This window comes from Musa acuminata, chromosome BXJ1-6, assembly GCF_036884655.1.
Source record: "Musa acuminata AAA Group cultivar baxijiao chromosome BXJ1-6, Cavendish_Baxijiao_AAA, whole genome shotgun sequence".
NCBI lineage: Eukaryota > Viridiplantae > Streptophyta > Magnoliopsida > Zingiberales > Musaceae > Musa > Musa acuminata.
The window spans coordinates 11,990,275-12,009,478 of record NC_088332.1 but is presented as its reverse complement, the minus strand read 5'-3'; the positions used below and the strand labels follow the sequence as shown (position 1 = coordinate 12,009,478).

Sequence of the window (19,204 nt, the reverse complement as noted above, 5' to 3'; positions counted from 1 at the left end):
TTGTTCATCGTTGCTTTTTATACCATCATCGTTACCTCTCCTCTCCTCCTTTTGACCTTTTCCTGCTAGTTGCTAAGTTCAATGCTTGTTGTTTGTCTTGTTATCCTCTTCCTTCGATCTTTTTATCTATGTCGTAATCACTATTTCTCCTTTTGACCTTCGGTTACTACCAGCTCGATGGTGTTCAGATTCGACCTTACATTTTGGACCTTGTCTTTTTCGTCGTCATCGCCCTCGCCTCCCCTTTCCTTCTCGTCCCTTTTGGATCTCTGCTTCGTCCCCTTCAAATCTATCGCTTCTCTACGTCTACCTGTGCATGTACACGTTCTCATCTTCCTCTTTCTGCTTGCTTCCGCTGCCCCGGCCTGCAACCTCTCGCGCGCGCCACCGTGCAGCAGGTCCCGAAGAGATCCGACCTCCACTAGCTTCTTAATCAACCTTGTGTTGCTAAGGGCTGTGACCCGTCGGTGCTTCTGGATGACACACCATCCTCCGTCGGCAAGAAGAATACAGCCCCGAACATGAACTCTCTCCGTGGCTTCGAAGTCATAGATGCCATCAAGGCACGCACGCGTGGAATCACTTTGCAGGGGGACTGTCTCTTGCGGCGACATCCTTGGCCTTGCAACTCGAGAAAGTGTCGCGCTGGTTAGCATCAGATCCATACATCCATCAGAAGCTTCTCCTTCGTCTTAGTCACACTTATGTATGTGATGGTGCCCAATTTGCAGTTTGGAGGACCGTATTGGGCGGTATTTCTAGGCCGCAGGGGCGGGAGGACGACAAGCCAGGCCTCCGCCACGGCGAACCTTCCGCCGCCCAGCGCGAGCTTATCCGGCCTCGTCTGCTCGTTCGCCTCCAAGGGACTCGCTCCCTGGGACGTGATCTCGCTCTCCGGCGCACACACCGTAGGCCAAGCACGCTGCACCAGCTGCCGACCCCCGCATCTACGGCGACAGAAACGTCGACAGCGGAGGGACCGCATACTCGAGACGATCTCTCGACACGGAATTAGATGGAGTCTCGAAATTTCTCTCAGTCGTCCCTCCGACGTTCACGGCATTATTTGATTCATTATTCTCTAATATTACTATACGGAATTAGATGCTTATACTAATATAGAGAATAATGAATCAAATAATGCTGTGAACGGCACGCGTCAGGCACGTGCTATAAAACCCTACAGTGTCTAAACTGGGGGCCGTCGTATATAAATGCCCCTTTTCAAGAGCCGGCCCACGCCGCTTCGGTGTTTGCCCGCCGTCGTCCGATTCCAGACCCTAATTCGGGAGAGACGAAATGGTACGCTAAAATCCCTCTCTTCCCACATTTTACCTCCAAGAATTCGACCTATCTAGCTATCTATACCTGCAAATAGTTCGTAGTCTCGCGGGATTGGATCAAGAAGTGGGCGCTCTTGACGCTTGGATGTTTTTTTCAATCTTACTTATTTATTAGCCATTTGATTACGAATTTTCGTACTAAATATTACTTATTTATGCCGAATTTTCGTCCTCCAGGCCCCAAAAAGAGGTGGGAAGGCAGCCGTTCCGGCAAAGAAGAAACCGGTAATCTGTCTTTCTTCTTGTTTTTCTATTTGTAGATGCGTAGCGAATTTTGGATTTTGTTTCTTGGTTTACGCTTTCGTTGAATAATTGTTTTCTGTCGCTGATTGCTGGTGTTTGGTTCTCAGGAGAAGGTCGTGAACCCATTGTTTGAGAAGCGCCCGAAGCAGTTTGGAATCGGAGGGGCATTGCCGCCGAAGAAGGATCTGCATCGGTTCGTGAAATGGCCAAAGGTTGTCCGGATTCAGAGGCAAAAGAGGATATTGAAGCAGCGGTTGAAGGTTCCCCCGGCGTTGAATCAGTTCACTCGGACTTTGGACAAGAACCTTGGTGATTGAAAAATCTCTATTCTTCTTCCTCTTTATCTGTTTTATTTTGGTTGGTTGAATCACGCTAACGAAAATAATTTTTGACATCATAAGTTTGAGATAAAAACGAATTATGCTTACATTTTGTTTGTTATTATAGTTTGATACTTAATTATGTGTTTTTTGGTGACCACTACTATAGGAACTGACATTCAATCAGATAATTTGTTTGCAGGGTATAGTTATAACTTCTTGTTTTTGTTTAGCTGTTTGTAATACGTACATGCTTTCTTGGTGCCGGATTGGTACAAATGTTTATGCACTTATGGAAATTATTAATTTTGTATTATTTCATCATCCTTAACTTTCTATGAGCTTGATGTTCTTGGTAGTAAATATGCTGATCAAGCTTTTTTTAGTTCAGGAATGGTGTTACTGTTTGTAAAATGTTGTCTTGACTCTTAACTATCCTTGTAATCGTTGCATAATTTCAACTCACATTTTGGATCCCGCAACAATTTTTTAACAACTTTACACATTCTATGTTGGACTACCTCCCGTTCTGCACCTCTTTCTTAACAGCTTAATGTAATTGGATCAAATCCATTTCTTGGATTGTTTTCTGGGCTCGAGTGTTTTAGCAGAAAATAGATCCACAACTGTAAGGTTGAGAAGCTAGCATGTGAAATTTAAAATTCTAAAGTTTTTTAATCAGTAATTTGGACAACCATAGAAGAAGGGCCATGATTGTTTTGCACATTGGTTAAATAAAATCATTTCTTAACTCACTGGATTGGGTAAATATGAAAGGTAGGAACGACAGTTTTGAGGTGGAAAGTACATTCATCTTGAAAAGGTAAGCCTCTAAATTTTCATGATTTATTATTTGGGAATTGTTTAAATTTGATTGGCTTCTCTGCAGAATGAAACTAGCATTTGATCTCCAGTTAATTGATGTAACAAGTACAATTGTGGTTACATAATTTAGGTCTAATTAATTGTTTGTTTATCTAATTCTGCTCTAATGATATAAGAACTATGTTGTATTTATATATGAGATGTTGGTGAATAGATGTCACACATTATTATTAAACTAGGATATTTAAACATTTTGCAAGTTAGTGGTTGATTTACACACTTGAAATCATTGCTCACCTGCCATTATTTTTAATTTGGTAGAGACATTAAGGGAAATTATTTTCTACATGGAAAGGAGAGAAAACTAAAAAGTAAGTTATATAATGCTACATATTTCTGTTCAATAATCCATATGGGCCCTAATAAGAATAAATTATGTCCAATCAATGTCTATATCATGGCATTTTATTCTAAATTGGTGGATTTCGAGGGGATCAGTCAGATTCTGCTAAGGCTCTGTTGGAAAGATCGGTTGCCTTCAACCGGTTTGGTCAATGTTGGGCTAACCGTGATTGATTTTAGCAGTTTTTAACGCTCCTGGCTTGACATCTTTTGAGTTCTGAGTGATTTATGCCGATCCTGTTATATTATATTGTTCTTGGATCTGTCATTTTAGAGAGACTATTTGCAATTTCATCTATAATCCTTGAAATAAGGCAATCTCAGTTTGTGATCGGTAATGGTTGAAATCCGATCATTACTGATCGATACAGGTCGGTAATGGTTGGATTTTGATCGTTACTGCTTGGTATAGACTGTGTATCACCTAATATGAGGTCAAGTGACCGGTACCGCCCGGTAGAGGGTGGTCCGCTTATCGATATCTTGTGAGACCGGTATGTACTGCCCAATATGCATCGCTACAGCAAATCCTTCTTCTTATATATGTGTAATAGAAGATAAAAAAAGGTTTCTGGTGTCTCCTGGTATTTGTTATCTTCATGTCAGCAAGCATTTTTATCTGAATAAGTTTTGGTTGTCATCTTGGGAAAAATAGGGTTGCCTTTGAACTGCTGCATTTTTTCTTTCCATGTACTACAAGTTTAGATTGAGAATCTGTTATATATCTTCTCTTGGCATGTTTTTTGAATTTTTGCCATTCCTTTTAGGCAAATCTGATTGTTTCAATACAAGTATTCATTCTAAAATAAGATGCATCTTTTGGCCTCTTTGTGCTATGACATCCTACTTATGGTAACTGCCTTCAAAATCTTTTTGTAGCTACGAACCTCTTCAAGATGCTTCTCAAGTACAGGCCTGAAGACCGAGCTGCAAAGAAGGAAAGGCTTCTGAAGAGGGCACAAGCTGAGGCTGAAGGGAAGACAGTTGAAGTGAAGAAGCCCATTGTTGTCAAGTATGGGCTCAATCATGTCACTTACCTTATTGAGCAGGTTGCCTTTCTTTTGTCTCCTCTTCATGTTTGCTGATCAAGTCTTCACGTAATTCTCTAGACGAATAAAATCACTCACAAAATTGAGATTAGGAAACGTTGAGTGTCTCATCTTAATATCTTGATGCACCTGCTTGCAGAACAAGGCACAGTTGGTGGTGATTGCTCATGATGTGGACCCAATTGAGCTTGTGGTATGGCTTCCTGCCTTGTGCAGGAAAATGGAGATTCCCTACTGTATCGTCAAGGGAAAAGCCCGCTTGGGAGCGGTTGGTGAAATTTTCTTTTACATTGACATTCTGCTAAAACTTTAAATTGAAGCAAAACTCTCTTTTGTGCTGACACAGATTCTTTCTTGTAAATTGAATTTCTTCTAGATCGTACATAAGAAAACCGCATCAGTCCTGTGTCTGACCACTGTGAAGAATGAGGACAAACTGGAATTTAGCAAGATTCTGGAGGCCATTAAGGTGAATATCAGAACATGCGACTCCATTTGCAATTTCACTTGTAGAAGTCTGCATATAATGATGCCTATTCTCCTTTCAGGCTAACTTCAATGACAAGTTTGACGAGATTAGAAGGAAGTGGGGTGGTGGAATTATGGGTTCCAAGTCTCAGGCAAAAGCCAAAGCTAGGGAGAAATTGCTGGCCAAGGAAGCTGCCCAGAGGATGAGCTAGGTCTTCTTATCTTTCATGGCGGTCCGCTACCGGAGTTGGCACCTTGTACGATGCTTGCCTAAATTCCGTTGCCGGAGTTGCTGGAGGTTTTCTGAGATTTTCCGATGATGGATAGTGTTTTTGTTTATTTGAAGCTTTATTCAACTCACATTAAACCCTTTTTGCTTACCCAAAATTCTTTGCAACTATCAGACTCGTACTACTACTGTTTCCTGCGCACTTTCTGATATGAAGTTCTACAAGTTATATAAACGTCTGTGTCCGCTTGTTTTGGTTGCGTCAGGAATATTTCTGCCTATCAACAGTTTCAATGTGGCAAGTAAACCCGATGCTTGGTCTGTGATGTGTCGGTATTCCACTTCTCTTATAATACGTGCAACTAAGCAGAAACTGGAGCTTATGTAAGCTCTATCGGAATACACATCAATAATCGTAATCTACACATGAAGGTTACTCATGCAACATTTCTCATCCTTTTTAAGGTCACTCGCAAGAATTATCACACATCAGAACTCATCAACAAAGATTATTGGCTCCACGTAGAAAGCCACGAATTAACATCAGTAACTTTATATGTATTATTTTACTCTTATTTAAATGAAGAAATTAGTTGATTATAAATGGTCCACTCTTTTCTGTTATTCACGTGATTTACTCCTAAAATCTTAATGACTCATATTCGTCAACATTATTCTTAGATTCGGTGAGACTGACTCAATTCGAAGAGGCTCGTGATGTTTGACCCCGCGCTGACCGATCACTATTTGGTAGAATGTCGACCGTCAGATCGAATGAAGGCGAACCATTGGATCTAGGTCATGTTTTCGAGGGCGGCACCTCCTTTTATACGCGTCTCCGATATTTGTGATGGGTTCTTCTGCGTTTTGCTCGCCTTCACCTTCGGAGAACACGCGGCGGCGAGTGACCGTGAGGCGAGATGGTGCAGCGGTTAACCTACCGGAAGAGGCACAGCTATGCCACGAAATCGAACCAGACCAGGGTCGTCAAAACCCCTGGTAATGATCCAATCTTGCCATCTCTTTTATCCGTTCTGCGGTCTAGATGATCGTCTTCTGGCCTTGGGCTCTCGCTAGATTGGTACGAGGTTTTCTTGGTCTTGTTGCGATCGGATTCGTGGCGGTTGCAAAATTGTTTTGTTTTGTATGCTGTTGTTTCCCTTTGATCGTGATGATAGGCGCTGCTGTTTACGATTGGTGGCTTTTTTTCGCTTGTACTGTGCCTTTTGGGCTCTTTCTTGACTGGGTTTGATGTGGAAATGCAGGTGGGAGACTTGTGTACCAGTACACCAACAAGAGAGCGAGCGGGCCGAAATGCCCTGTGACTGGCAAGAGAATCCAAGGGGTAAGCAATTCCTTCTGATCCGTCGTCGGAAAATTATTTCATTCGGCAGTGGAATAGGCACATAAGATTTTTCTTATTCTTGTTTTTGAATTTCTAATTATAAATTAACAAAGAATTGTATTACAAAGTATCGGGAAAATTTTCCCTGAAGTAGCAATGCAATGCACCAAATGAGCAGTTCTGTCTTTAAAATCAAGGAAATCATAGTTTGGTATATTTCACGAACAAGTGTGTTCCCACAATATTTCTAATTTTGTGTTGGACTCGGAAATTTCTTGGACTTTGTATGTGGTGTGTATTTTCTTTCACTTCTTTTGATCGTTCTGCCTCTGCTAACCCAAATGAGACTATGAATAAAATATCAGAATAAGCATAACAGGAGACATATCTGGTTTGCATATGCTTCGGTAATTGTTAACATTTTAGAAACATGATCAGCATGTCTTTTTTGTTTGATAAAAGTTTTTCGACACATCAAATTTTCGAGGTTAGGAATGTTACCCAAGCAGAATACCACTTTATGACGAGCCTTTTGTTTATGTTGAGGAGGTAAGTATGTATTAGTGTCTTCAGCATCCATGGTTCAACCCGTGGTGATAGAATCATCGAATTATAGAGTTGCAAGTTTGTTATCGACTAGGTATCTTATACATTGTGGTTTAATGTCCTTGGTTTTCACCTATATTTTTTTTTTGAGGCATCTATTATTATGTTCATGTCTGAATGTTGTGTAGATTCACCAATTTTAGAGTTTCTGGTTTTATTTTCCACTTGGACTGGCACATTCCAGATGGTATTATTGGTCCTATGTTGAATTGGCACAGACCAGAGCTTTTTGCCTTGACTGGTCTGGTTTAGGGTTTCTTATTTAGAACTTGTTTATTAGTAAACACCCCTCTCTCTCTCTCTCTCTCTCTCTCTCTCTCTCTCTCATGCACACACACATAGTTCTCTAACAAGCATATCACAAGCCTCATGCCTTGCATTGCTGACTGCCATTGGCCTAACCTCCCTTCCAGTACAGTATCTCTCCTATTTCTTTTCCTCCTCCTGGTCCTTTCTTCTCCACCACCTCTGCCACCTCGTCTACTTCCTAACCCCTCCTCCTTTCCTTCACCTCTTTCCATCCTCCTTCAACTCATCTTCCTGATGAGGGCAGTATGGTGAAACATATGGTCCTGCAGTTATTTTAACATCAAAATTATAAATATAATTTCCAGGAAACTTATGACGTCTGTTACCTTTCCACCCTTGAAGTAGACAGATAGTACCTTTCAGGTTCCCAATAGTATCTTCTTTCTGATACACCAAGTTTTCTTTTTACCATGAAGTCTGTAATATATAGAAAATTGACACTATTTTGTGTTTATCTATTCGAATATTTTTTTGCATCTAAACACCCCCTTGTTATTCTAGTCGAGGGAACTTTTCTAAGGTGTTTTTTCCTTTTTCCCCTACTCTATGGCATCTTTTGGTATGGTATTTTTGGTTATCATGTATAATGCTCATTCTGTTTAATGTCCTACCATGTGTAAATGACAGCATGAAATACTCTGGATATGACATATTCAAAGTGTTAACATTTCTACTACTTATCAAAGTTCTTTTTGCTAGTGAGATTATATGATGCTGTTTGTTTCATACTTTCAGATTCCTCACCTAAGACCTACCGAGTACAAGAGGTCTAGGTTGTCCAGAAACCGGAGGACTGTGAACCGGGCTTATGGTGGGGTCTTATCTGGAAGCGCAGTCAGGGAAAGGTTGGTGATTGCTGCTTAAGCCAAGCCTCTTGGTTGAATCTGGTTGCTTGTTTTTCTCGTGTGACTCGTCTCTTTGTTGGCTTCTTAGGATTATCCGGGCCTTTTTGGTCGAAGAGCAGAAGATTGTCAAGAAGGTTTTGAAGATCCAGAAGGCCAAAGAGAAGCAAGCCTCAAAGAGCTAAGGCATGAAAGAAACGCCAAATACTTTTTTGAGTTATTGATTTATCTAGAAGATTTTTGTTTGACACAAAGTTTGGTGAGGGTGCTATCCTATAGTGCTATTATTGATCTGTTCATTAGAATTTTTTTGGGATGATCTGTTCTCATGTTTGCTTTATTATGGTTGTACTTTATGTTTGAACTAATTAACTTTCTTGAATTGTTAGTCCAAAAATGCTTTATGTGCTTTTGATTCCTTCTCTTTGCTTTATTAAGTTAGGCCTGCATACGTATACAAGATTCTGCCGCTTGCTTTATTTTATTTCGTTGATGAGCCAACTTTTGATGTTAAAGTTTTAATTGGATTGATGATTGTTAACTTTGTCAAATTTCAATTACGACAGTTATAGATAGAAACTAGTGATATGACTTACCTACATGTTATCTTAAGTTATTTGATGTGCATAATATGATCAATAATTTAGAGCATGTTAATATTTTTTTTGACCGGCCAAAACATATCTAATTGCTTTTGATGATTGAGGTTTGTAGTATTAATGATAGAATTTAATCGAAATCTTGTTCAGAATGTTGGCATCAACTTTGTTAGTCCCATTAAATGATAATCTTATAAGATGTATATCTTATTCTATAAAGAAGATGGGATTAACTTTCCAATCATGATCGAGAAGTATTAAGGAAAGAAGAGCATCTCATGAACAATCTCTATGCTCTGAATGTTCATGATAGAGATTTATCATTGATTTGTTCAGTAGTAGTAATCAAACAGGTTCATATTTCTGTGGGTAGTGCTGAGAATCTGCAATCATTAGGAGTGCCTGTAGCTACATCATTGAAGTGGGTGGCTGCATGTGGAATGAAGGACGAGGTGCAAAGCATTCAAACTTGTTTTGTCTTATTATTATTAATTTTTTTAAATATTTATTCAATGCTTTAGAGGTATATGTTGCATAGTAAAAACTCATATGAGATGAATTAAGGTGAATTAAAGGGAATACTCTCAACTCATATCAGATTATATTAAATTTTTATGTTGAATTGTGATGCTGATGTATGTTAAAGTGATTATTTTGATTTCAAACGGCTAGTTTGACAATTTGTTTTCTAACGGTTAGTTTGACAAAATAAGTCTCTAATGTGTGTTTAAACGAGAATATGTAGAAGACAATTAGCCCACAAATTGAACTCTGGTAAGACGTTGAAACTGTTAAGTCTAAGAAGTGATACATGATGTGTTGTGTGTACGCCAAGCTTAATGTTTGTCTCATGTGCACATGCAAAGAAGAAGAAGAGAAGAGGACGGAAAGCTGTCATTGAGTAAGCTTGTTGGGTAACTTAGATCGAGATCTTTCAAAGTAAGAAGGGTTCTCAATTATCCAGTCTCGATAAAGATAATTCTTCGATTATCATCTTTTTTGAGTGAGATTGAGTGACTTATAGCATTCATTCATTCTGTAACTATGGTCGGGTCAATTATAGAATAATCAAGTATATAAATAATAAATATTTTTTAATATCTTCATAATGGTGTCATAAGCTTAGTATAGAATTAACTAAGTTCCAAATGTGAGTCATAATTTGGCTACACGTAGGCTTAGTATTATAGAAGGAACTAAGATCCAGCCCTCCTAGTGGATTGCAGGATGGGACGCTTTCGGCTTTTCTGCCCGCTCAACGCTCACTATTTTTTGGCGGGCGCGTAATTAATTTTGTAGAAAAATGGATATAAGAAACAATAGCTGTGTTGACAACTCCGTCCCACCTAACACGGTTGAAAGTAATAACGATCCCACTGCTATTTAAAGCTCACATTGTACTCCATCCTCTTTATGCAACGAATCACGATCGAACACACATTTACGTCCCATCAACGTCAATCTCCCAACAAACTACACTAATCAGCGGCTCCCGTAGAGGTATCTGCGAACCGCACGTCGCTCATGCCATGTTACGTCTGTGACCCAATTCATCATCATCGTCTTAAAAAGGAGGCATAGTTTAAGCCCTCATCTCATCACCTATGGATCGGTTCTGTGGGATCACTTGTTGCACTGTGCTGGTGGTCCTGTTTGCATCAGCAGCTCAAGCAAAGTGGCAAAGATAACATTCCCGCACTCCCCCACTGTTGTCCAACGGACACGATAAGAGGATAGAGACGCACAATTGTCACATCCCCAGGAATCTTGCCTCCAGTGTTTAGCTAGCTGTATAACACGCACAAACCCTTTCTTATCACGCCCACATACTGAGAATTGAGCGATCCATGTGACGGTATAGGATCCGAAGCTGTCCGCTCCCCATCACGTTACATCCCAAGATTAGCAGCTGCAGCAGCAGCAGAAGCAGCAGCAGCTCTACCAGTGTGGTCTCTCTTTCTATATATTTAACAGGCGGCGTACCGGTGGCTTCCACCTCCTCCTTTCTCCTCCTATCATGGCTTCCTTCTCTAATGGCCTTCTCGCGGTGGCCATCCTCTCTCTGCTGGCGAGCGCCGCCCACGCTCAGCTGTCGCCGGCGTTCTACGCCGTGACGTGCCCCGACCTGCAGAGCGTCGTGCGGTCGGTCATGGCGCAGGTCGTCGGCCAGGATCCCCGGATGGGCGCTTCCGTCATTCGCCTCTTCTTCCATGACTGCTTCGTCAACGTACGTTATCCGCACCGTCTCTTCCTCTCCCTAATAGCCTTTCTTGTTTTACGGGTACCAATTTGCTCCGTCGATCCGTCGGAGAACTGCGATTGTCCTCCGGCGAGGACAATCGAATTACACCTCGCATTCCCTCGAAAGGAAAAGGGAAAAGGAAATTACTTTTCACATGCATCAAGCACCTCCACCTGCCATATAGTTGGTCGATGATGACACGGCTTCGATGAGCTTAAGCGACCGTCACATAGCTTCAAAGACAACTGTGTGTGTGTGTGTGTGTGTGCACCCACAGCAAACTTTCCCATGCACGTGAAAGACTATCTACCTTTTACATGCATTTCCTCGTAGTGAAATTCTCCAGAACATGAACTAAACTTGCTTTTCGCTTTTGAGTAGATTCCTTCATGAACACCACGAGAAGGAGCTTTTCGTAGCATTAAGCTTCGTCTTAATTGGCGGATATGCTATTGTGGGTTGAATGATGATAACATGTCATCGCATGATGGAGAATCCATGGGACCATATGTTAATTCTTGCAATGCTTCTCCACCGTGTAAATTTGACCCTCTGTAGCAATGTAGCTGTGTCCTGACATGTAGCCTGATTGAAACTGGTTACTTGGGATGCTCCAATTCCATTTACCATCGAGGTTGTCCGTAGCGGACCACGATTGACTACCATCAATTCAGACCGTAGCTGATACGTCTGCAAGTAAAGCGTTGTTGTTTCTTGGGAGTGTGCTAAGTGGAGCAGATGGTTTGCGCACCCACAGGGCTGCGACGCGTCCGTCCTCCTGGATGACACACCGACGATGAGGGGCGAGAAGAACGCGATGGGGAATATGAACTCCCTCCGCGGCTACGAGATCATCGACGCCATCAAGTCACGCGTGGAGGCGTCGTGCCGGGCCACGGTGTCCTGCGCCGACATCGTCGCCCTCGCCGCGCGCGACTCGGTGAGCCTGGTGAGCGCCGCCGAACCCATGCTTTGGTAGGAAGATTAGTGTGGTCGGTGACGTCAAACTGACGCATGCGTGCCCGGGACGCCGTGCAGCTCGGGGGACCGTCATGGACGGTGCTGCTGGGCCGCCGCGACGCCAGGACCGCGAGCGTAGACGCCGCCAACGCCAACCTCCCGCCGGCCTCCGACAACATCAGCAGCCTCGTCACCAAGTTCGCCGCCAAGGGGCTCGACCTGCGGGACCTGACGGCGCTCTCCGGCGCGCACACCGTCGGCGCGGCGAGGTGCAGCAGCTTCCGACCCCACGTCTACAGCGACGCCAACGTCGACCCGGCGTTCGCCATGTTCAGGAGGCGGATCTGCCCGGCCACCGGCGGGGACTCCAACCTGGTCCCGCTCGACTCCACGAGCCCCAACCGCTTCGACGTCAGCTACTACCGGGACCTGATGGTCCGACGGAGCCTGCTGCACTCCGACCAGGAGCTGTTCAACAACGGGCCGGCGGATGACCTGGTGCGTCTGTACAGCTCCAGCGGCAGCGCCTTCAACAGGGACTTCACGGCGGCCATGGTGAAGATGGGCAACATTAGCCTCTTGACGGGGTCCGATGGGGAGATCAGATTGGATTGCCGGAGGGCTAACTGATGACCATCCAACCAATTCTTTACTGCAAGAAGGAATACGTATACATGCACGTACGTACGCAGAAGAACTTGCGAAGATTACTCGTTTGGTAGCCAAATTTAATTGCTTCTTCACCTCACTGTCATCGCATATGTGGTTAAGACTATGAGTCTGGTCATATTATTGCTCCGGTGAAATAACATTGCTCGGAACAAGTGAATGGACCGAGAGGAAAGACTGATGTGAGAGGATTCATCTCAGATGTTTTGTGTCGGTGGCTCACCGGAAGATGCTTTCCTTGGACACCAAGGAAACAATGGGGCGCCCACATCCCAGTGAAGGACAAATGGAATCGAAGGGAAAGGTAAATGGCATGGCACCATCGCGATGCGTTCCTTTGGAGAGGGTGACGGAAGTTGGAAGGGATTATTGCAAGTGCTGTATCATTCGATCAACGGAGAAATCATGTCGAACGAGTGTGTGATTTTGATGGATCGATCATAACGAGTCTAATTACATGACCCAATTCGACCTGTAAACTGTAAACTCAAGGAATCATCTTGAATTTGTGTAGATTACCACCTTTCCACCACAAAGAAGTGAATTCTCAATTGGACCCGTCATCAAGAGAAAAGCGAATCAGAAGCATCCACGATTGAGTTCAAGAAAGAGAGAATTATATAGCCCCCAAAAAAAGTTATTAAATTTGAAGATTATTATTTACAACTTCATTTTAAAACAAATTAATATCTCAAAATTATCCTAAACAAATATAAATATATTTTTTATATATCCTCTTTTTGTCCTCTTTCCCTTTTTTGTTTTTTCTTTCTTCTTCTTATGAGAGACTTCTTCTAACAAGCCTTTTTGCTTTCGTTGACAGGGCTGCGATGCATCTGCAGAGAAGAATGCTTCCCCCAATAGGAGCTCCGTCCGTGGCAACGAGGCCGTCGATGCCATCAAGTCCAACGTCGAAGCGGCTTGCCCAGAGACTGTAGCATGCGCTGACATCCTTGCGCTCGCCGCACGCATTCCACGTCCTGACTCTCTTTCCAGCACAAAGTGCCGATGCTTCATGGGCGGACCGAAATGGAAGGTTCGACTGGGCCGCCGCAGCAACGTCCCCGGGCCCCCTCCGGTCTATCTGACCTCATCTCTTTCCTTCGCTGCCGAGGGGCTCAGCGCACGCGACATGACCGCCCTCTCCGGTGCCCACACCATCGGGCAAGCGCAGTGCGGCACCTTCCGCTCCCACATCTACGACGACGCCAACGTCAACTCAACCTTCGCTGGCCTGCGTAAACGGAACTGCCCGCCCACAGGCGGCGACAGCAACCTGGCGCCGCTCGACCTTGACCCACCGCGAACGTGTTCGACGACGGGTGCTACCGGGACCTGGTGGCCAAGAAGGGACTGCTCTACTCGGACCAGGAGCTGTTCGACGGCGGCTCTCAGGACTCGCTGGTTAGGCGATACAGCGTCGACAGTGCGGCGTTGGCAAGACATTTTGCGGCGGCTATGGCGAAGATGTGAGCCATCAGCCCGTTGACTGGAAGCAGGGGAGAGATCAGATCGAATTGCAGACAGGTGAACTGGAAAGATATGTGATCATATGATGGTGATTCGTACGTCGATCGGAACTTGAATGATCTTTTATCGTGGTTAGGGATGCTCTATGAAAATTTATCAAAGACATTTTTTTTTCTTCAAAAAATTACCATTTAAAAAAAATATAACTAATTATAACATTTCATGAACTATTCAACTATCGAGAAAATGAAACCAATTCCTAAACACACGAATCCGAGAAAACAGTAGTTGCAAATTTCAAAGAACCTTCCTGAGATCACCGGAGAAAACAGTACATTAGAAAGCTATTTTCACGCCCACTTTAGTTGAATTATTAGTTTATTTTATTTCCGGGCCGTACAAGAAAGTACTTCGAAACTCGTGGGGGGGGTACGGCTCACATTATTAACTCGTGGGTTAGACGTGGTATGCAGTCTAGGAGGATATCTATTCAAATATTGCATACAGGACAACTCGTAGCTCCGACCGCAGTTCCGTTTTAATTGATTAAGAATCAAAACCGAATTAGAATAATGGTTTAAGTGATTATAAAGTAAATTGGAATCGAATTTTGATTTCGGTTCTTGAAATTTAAAAATAAAACCGAACCAAAATCATTTGTTTCGGTTCGATACTGAACCGATCCCAAAAAAAAAAAAAAAATCATTAAAACGATCAAATGTGACGAATCTAATAAGTATACTTCGATCCCGAGCCTCGTCACAATCGATGTCACGTTACGCTACGTCTAAGTCAGCAAGAGAAGCACCCCTTGCACCGAGCTCGCAACCGTATTAAGACGTCACTCGATATGTCCCGTCTCGATAAGCCCCGGACGACGTCGCATGGCATCGTTCCGCACGTCCCGGGATGGTCGCCGCATAAAGGTATAATCTAATGCCTCGAGGATCGACCATCATGTTAAACCCGCGTACAATCGACCCTCGTACAATAGTATAAAAGCCCAAGGTCAATATCCGGCCAGAAAAAAAAAAAGAAAAAAAAATGAGGCAGAAAGTAGAACCCCACACTGACTTACTTGTCGAGGGGCCACAGTCGATAACCACCCGGTAAGGCCTTGGAAAGCGACAACGTCCGAGACGAGGCCATCCTGATTGATAGAGGTGTCCTTCCTCCTGACGCGCCAATCAGCATCTTGACGAAAAGATATCGATCAATATTACGATGCTAACACATCGACTGGAGGCTCAACTAACTCTGGCATCTAATTCAACCGACTAAAGGCCCCCAATATCATCCTATCGATCAAGCCATGCTGACTCATCAATCAACTACGATGGATCAGTTCATCAATACAATCTGTCTCCTTCAATAACATAATAATAAAGGAAGAGTGATGGCGTTTATAATCAATCAATGTGGTTCGGACTTCAAATTCGATAAAAGTAGAACCGTTGTTCGTCGAACCGGGTTTAGGACTACTGAGACCCGTGCTAATCCTGACACAATTACGTTAGAATCAATTCGAAACGATCCAAATCCTCCATCTCCTGACACAATTGACGGAGTCTCACCTCCATGCTGATATAAATTAATGATGATTTCAAAGCAACGACAATCTAAGTTTGTCCATCACCATTGATTTCGATTATTAAACGGCTGCAGCATCTCTATCCCTCACATGAACGGTGCACCTAACCAAAATGGTCGACCAAGCTCACATGGTCAAAATACATGTGTATCTTCCTATTAAATGATTTTGAGGTGCAAAGTTTGACCAGTCAAAGATCGCCACGCCCATCTCCATTCGGAGCAGTGTATATGTATGCCAGTTCACCCCAAGCCACTCTTCTCATCCCTCACCCAAAAGCTACTACTAGCACAACAGCAGTAGGAAGATCTAGCCATCTCTCTCTTCTCTGTTTCTGAGAGACATACGTACATTGATCGTTTGGGCAGCCATGGCGTCTTTCATGCAGACATTAGTCGCGCTCTCTCTGCTCTCAATGTTTGTCTGCGATGTCCATGGGCAGTTGTCTCCTACATTCTATGCTGGCACATGCCCCAACCTACAGCAGATCGTGCGCTCCACCATGGCGCAGGCCGTCAACAAGGAGCCACGCATGGCTGCCTCCATCCTCCGGCTTTTCTTCCACGACTGTTTCGTTAATGTGCGATGCTGGAACGCCTATGGTATTCTTTTGTACCCTGTGGGCCATCGGAACTGACAGTCTTTGATCTGGGTTGCAGGGCTGCGATGCGTCGATACTTCTGGATGATACTGCCGCATTCACCGGCGAGAAGAATGCCTCCCCCAATAGGAACTCCGCCCGCGGCTACGAGGTTATCGACGCCATCAAATCCAACGTCGAAGCTGCCTGCCGAGCAACGGTATCGTGCGCCGACGTCCTCGCGCTGGCAGCACGCGATGGCGTGGCCTTGGTAAGCGTCACTGTTCGCGAACCTCGGTTACCGCACGCCTCTTTAGTTTCCGCTCAAGAACGACGAAGTTTAACGTCGTCTTGTTCAACTGCAGCTTGGTGGACCGACATGGGCGGTTCAGCTGGGCCGTCGCGATGCCAGGACCGCAAGCCAAAGCGACGCTAACAGCAACCTCCCCGGGCCCTCCTCCGGCCTCTCCACTCTCATATCTTCGTTCGCTGCCAAGGGCCTCAACGCACGCGACATGACCGCCCTCTCCGGTGCCCACACCATCGGCCAAGCGCAGTGCGGAAACTTCCGCTCCCACATCTACAACGACGCCAACGTCAACTCGAGCTTCGCTGCGCTCCGCAAACGGAACTGCCCATCCTCTGGCGGCGACGGCAACCTGGCGCCGCTCGACCTGGAGACACCGAACCGGTTCGACAACGGCTACTACCGGGACCTGGTGGCCAAGAAGGGACTGCTCCACTCGGACCAGGAGCTGTTCAACGGCGGCTCTCAGGACTCGCTGGTGAGGCAATACAGCGTCAACAATGCGGCGTTCTCAAGGGATTTTGCGGCGGCCATGGTGAAAATGGGAGCCATCAGCCCGCTGACTGGAAACAGGGGAGAGATCAGATTGAACTGCAGGAAGGCGAACTGATCTGCGAGTGATTCGTCCGTCGACCAACAATTCGTACATCGTGTGTTATTATTCCTTTCATTTACCCTGGTAAATTAACAGGGGGGATTTGCTTTCTTCATTCCATTTATTTGTATTCCAAATCAAGGTAATAATATCAAGAAATTATTGCGACAAAGAGCTTTTTTTAGATGATTTCTGCTATGAGAAATGTCAGTGATGACCCGATAGCTCAATCTGATTCGAGCCCGAACGTCACGAATACTCTATCAGATCTTACATGATTTCTCTGATATTGATAACCAAACATAGTTAAGATTCTCAGTAAACAGTAATTAATCTCGATTGCTTGAGAAATAGTCAACAGGACTTTGCTGGAAGCAACAGAAGCATCCGTGAATCTGCCAAAGAAGACATGGAAATGAGCTGGCAGATCACTGTCGTCATCTGTCCTGTGAAGCGAGAGCGCCACTTTCGTGTTGGTCGGTGGCACGAGACGAGATCGAGGGATTGGGGCACGGGGACCGCGCGGATCACCATCGTCGAACCTGGAATCATGTTGGCGTAGACGAGCGATGAGATCTCTGTTCATTTGATCGTGACTTTTTGACGGCGAAACCATCTACCATTTCGGTGCATGCCCCATCCATCACGTGTTCCCCGTCGGAAGCAGGTGACGAAAATGGCGATCCAGCCGAGTCGCAAAGTACGCAGAGGTCGACCCGACAACGTTCCTTCCATCCATAGATTTCTTTTTCCTTTGTTTCTGTCGAGGTCGCCAGCCAAGCAATGCAGCAGCTTTGCGCGTCTCAGTACAGTCAAAGAAGGCGACGCCATCGTGTCCAGGTAATGCTCATTAAGCAGCAGCAGTATATATAGATCGATCGACAGTCCCCCCGGAGCATCTCCACTCGTCCTCCCCCCCCTTCCTCTCCTCTGGTTTAGCTCCAGTATTCGTCCATGGCCTCCTTCGTTCGGAGACAGGTCATCCTCGCTCTCTTCTCCGCCGCGCTTGTGCTCTGCACAGCCCGGGCGCAACTGTCGCGCGCATTCTACGCTAGCACTTGTCCAAGCTTACCCCGCATCGTGCGGACGACCATGGCGCAGGCCGTCAACAGGGAGCCACGGATGGCTGCATCCATTCTTCGCCTCTTCTTCCATGACTGCTTCGTGAATGTGAGACACTGCTGTCCCTTGATTACTTTTGCTTCCTGAAGCTAACGCACATTGCTCTCTTGAAACAGGGCTGCGATGCATCGATACTTCTGGATGATACTGCCACATTCACCGGCGAGAAGAATGCTTTTCCGAATAGAAACTCCGCCCGCGGGTACGAGGTCATCGACACCATCAAATCCAACGTCGAAGCTGCTTGCCAAGCGACCGTGTCGTGCGCCGACATCCTCGCGCTCGCCGCTCGCGATGGCGTGGCCTTGGTGAGCATCACGGACTGAACGCTAAACTTGACACCCTGCATCCTCGTTATCTAACGTATGCAATGGCTCTGATCCATTAATGGCAGCTTGGTGGACCAAAATGGAGGGTTCAACTTGGCCGTCGCGACGCAACGACGGCGAGCCAAAGCGACGCCAACAGCAACCTCCCGGGACCCTCCTCGAGCCTCGCGAACCTCATCTCCTCGTTCGCTGCCAAGGGCCTCAGCGCGCGCGACATGACCGCCCTCTCCGGCGCCCACACCATCGGCCAAGCGCGGTGCACCACCTTCCGCTCCCACATCTACAGCGACGCCGACGTCGACCCCAGCTTCGCGGCCCTGAGCCAGCAGAACTGCCCCTCCGCCGGCGGCGACGACAACTTGGCTCCGCTGGACCTTCAGACGCCGAATCGGTTCGACAACGAGTACTACCAGAACCTGGTGGCCAAGAAGGGGCTGCTGCACTCGGACCAGGAGCTCTTCAACAATGGAACCCAGGACTCCCTGGTGAGGCTGTACAGTGTCAACGCAAGGGCATTTGCCAGAGATTTTGCGGCGGCGATGGTGAAGATGGGAGCCATCAGCCCGCTGACGGGAACGAACGGAGAGATTAGATTGAACTGCAGGAACGTGAACTAGCAACGTTATGATGATGATTCCTGAGATGCTTCATCTGTATTCTTTTACACTGTTCTTTTATTGTTTCTTTGACAGAGCAAAGCAATAAAAAGCTGTGAAGATTTACTGTATCCAAGCTCTGTTTGAGGTTGGACGATCTGCC

At 45.2% G+C, this 19,204-nt stretch overlaps 5 protein-coding genes across 6 annotated transcripts; all 5 read left to right on the top strand.

Annotated features, from left to right (window-relative positions):
* The first annotated feature begins 1,190 nt into the window (after window positions 1–1,190).
* Window positions 1,191–5,144, top strand: LOC135676304 (large ribosomal subunit protein eL8y). The gene is made up of 7 exons (XM_065187331.1): window positions 1,191–1,302; window positions 1,521–1,568; window positions 1,694–1,895; window positions 4,013–4,182; window positions 4,322–4,450; window positions 4,559–4,651; window positions 4,731–5,144. The coding sequence occupies exons 1-7, from the start codon at window positions 1,300–1,302 to the stop codon at window positions 4,860–4,862; spliced, it is 777 nt and encodes a 258-aa protein (XP_065043403.1). The 5' UTR covers window positions 1,191–1,299; the 3' UTR covers window positions 4,863–5,144.
* Window positions 5,145–5,720: 576 nt separating this feature from the next.
* LOC103987823 (large ribosomal subunit protein eL34) lies at window positions 5,721–8,399 on the top strand. Its single transcript, XM_009406242.3, has 4 exons — window positions 5,721–5,878; window positions 6,145–6,224; window positions 7,875–7,984; window positions 8,073–8,399. Exons 1-4 carry the CDS (start codon window positions 5,800–5,802, stop codon window positions 8,164–8,166), a joined length of 363 nt encoding a protein of 120 aa, XP_009404517.1. The 5' UTR covers window positions 5,721–5,799; the 3' UTR covers window positions 8,167–8,399.
* A 2,031-nt stretch (window positions 8,400–10,430) lies between these two features.
* On the top strand, window positions 10,431–12,626 carry LOC135676303 (peroxidase P7-like). The gene is made up of 3 exons (XM_065187330.1): window positions 10,431–10,807; window positions 11,580–11,771; window positions 11,861–12,626. Exons 1-3 carry the CDS (start codon window positions 10,598–10,600, stop codon window positions 12,410–12,412), a joined length of 954 nt encoding a protein of 317 aa, XP_065043402.1. The 5' UTR covers window positions 10,431–10,597; the 3' UTR covers window positions 12,413–12,626.
* An 81-nt stretch (window positions 12,627–12,707) lies between these two features.
* LOC135677439 (peroxidase 4-like) lies at window positions 12,708–13,940 on the top strand. The gene is made up of 2 exons (XM_065189796.1): window positions 12,708–12,755; window positions 13,275–13,940. Exons 1-2 carry the CDS (start codon window positions 12,708–12,710, stop codon window positions 13,938–13,940), a joined length of 714 nt encoding a protein of 237 aa, XP_065045868.1.
* Window positions 13,941–15,784: 1,844 nt separating this feature from the next.
* On the top strand, window positions 15,785–19,172 carry LOC135676302 (peroxidase P7-like). 2 transcript variants are annotated; one of them, XM_065187329.1, is made up of 4 exons: window positions 15,785–16,092; window positions 16,172–16,363; window positions 16,458–17,000; window positions 18,643–19,172. In XM_065187329.1, exons 1-4 carry the CDS (start codon window positions 15,883–15,885, stop codon window positions 19,060–19,062), a joined length of 1,365 nt encoding a protein of 454 aa, XP_065043401.1. In that variant the 5' UTR covers window positions 15,785–15,882; the 3' UTR covers window positions 19,063–19,172. The 2 variants fall into 2 exon arrangements, with proteins under 2 accessions (XP_065043401.1, XP_065043400.1); XM_065187328.1 differs by lacking the exons at window positions 15,785–16,092; window positions 16,172–16,363; window positions 16,458–17,000 and adding exons at window positions 17,890–18,164; window positions 18,233–18,424 and having other exon boundaries at window positions 18,511–19,172.
* The last annotated feature ends 32 nt before the right edge of the window (window positions 19,173–19,204 follow it).

Excerpts from the sequence above, each read along its gene's own strand:
- LOC135676303 (XM_065187330.1), top strand. The coding sequence starts at position 10,598 with ATGGCTTCCTTCTCTAATGGCCTTCTCGCGGTGGCCATCCTCTCTCTG. Across the intron at positions 10,808-11,579 it reads TCCATGACTGCTTCGTCAAC|GGCTGCGACGCGTCCGTCCT; the intron begins GTACGTTATCCG and ends GCGCACCCACAG. Across the intron at positions 11,772-11,860 it reads CGCGCGACTCGGTGAGCCTG|CTCGGGGGACCGTCATGGAC; the intron begins GTGAGCGCCGCC and ends GACGCCGTGCAG.
- LOC135677439 (XM_065189796.1), top strand. The coding sequence starts at position 12,708 with ATGGGGCGCCCACATCCCAGTGAAGGACAAATGGAATCGAAGGGAAAG. Across the intron at positions 12,756-13,274 it reads AAATGGAATCGAAGGGAAAG|GGCTGCGATGCATCTGCAGA; the intron begins GTAAATGGCATG and ends TTTCGTTGACAG.
- LOC135676304 (XM_065187331.1), top strand. Across the intron at positions 1,896-4,012 it reads GACTTTGGACAAGAACCTTG|CTACGAACCTCTTCAAGATG; the intron begins GTGATTGAAAAA and ends ATCTTTTTGTAG. Across the intron at positions 4,652-4,730 it reads AGATTCTGGAGGCCATTAAG|GCTAACTTCAATGACAAGTT; the intron begins GTGAATATCAGA and ends TTCTCCTTTCAG.
- LOC135676302 (XM_065187329.1), top strand. The coding sequence starts at position 15,883 with ATGGCGTCTTTCATGCAGACATTAGTCGCGCTCTCTCTGCTCTCAATG. Across the intron at positions 16,093-16,171 it reads TCCACGACTGTTTCGTTAAT|GGCTGCGATGCGTCGATACT; the intron begins GTGCGATGCTGG and ends TCTGGGTTGCAG. Across the intron at positions 16,364-16,457 it reads CACGCGATGGCGTGGCCTTG|CTTGGTGGACCGACATGGGC; the intron begins GTAAGCGTCACT and ends GTTCAACTGCAG.
- LOC103987823 (XM_009406242.3), top strand. The coding sequence starts at position 5,800 with ATGGTGCAGCGGTTAACCTACCGGAAGAGGCACAGCTATGCCACGAAA. Across the intron at positions 6,225-7,874 it reads CTGGCAAGAGAATCCAAGGG|ATTCCTCACCTAAGACCTAC; the intron begins GTAAGCAATTCC and ends TCATACTTTCAG. Across the intron at positions 7,985-8,072 it reads GGAAGCGCAGTCAGGGAAAG|GATTATCCGGGCCTTTTTGG; the intron begins GTTGGTGATTGC and ends TTGGCTTCTTAG.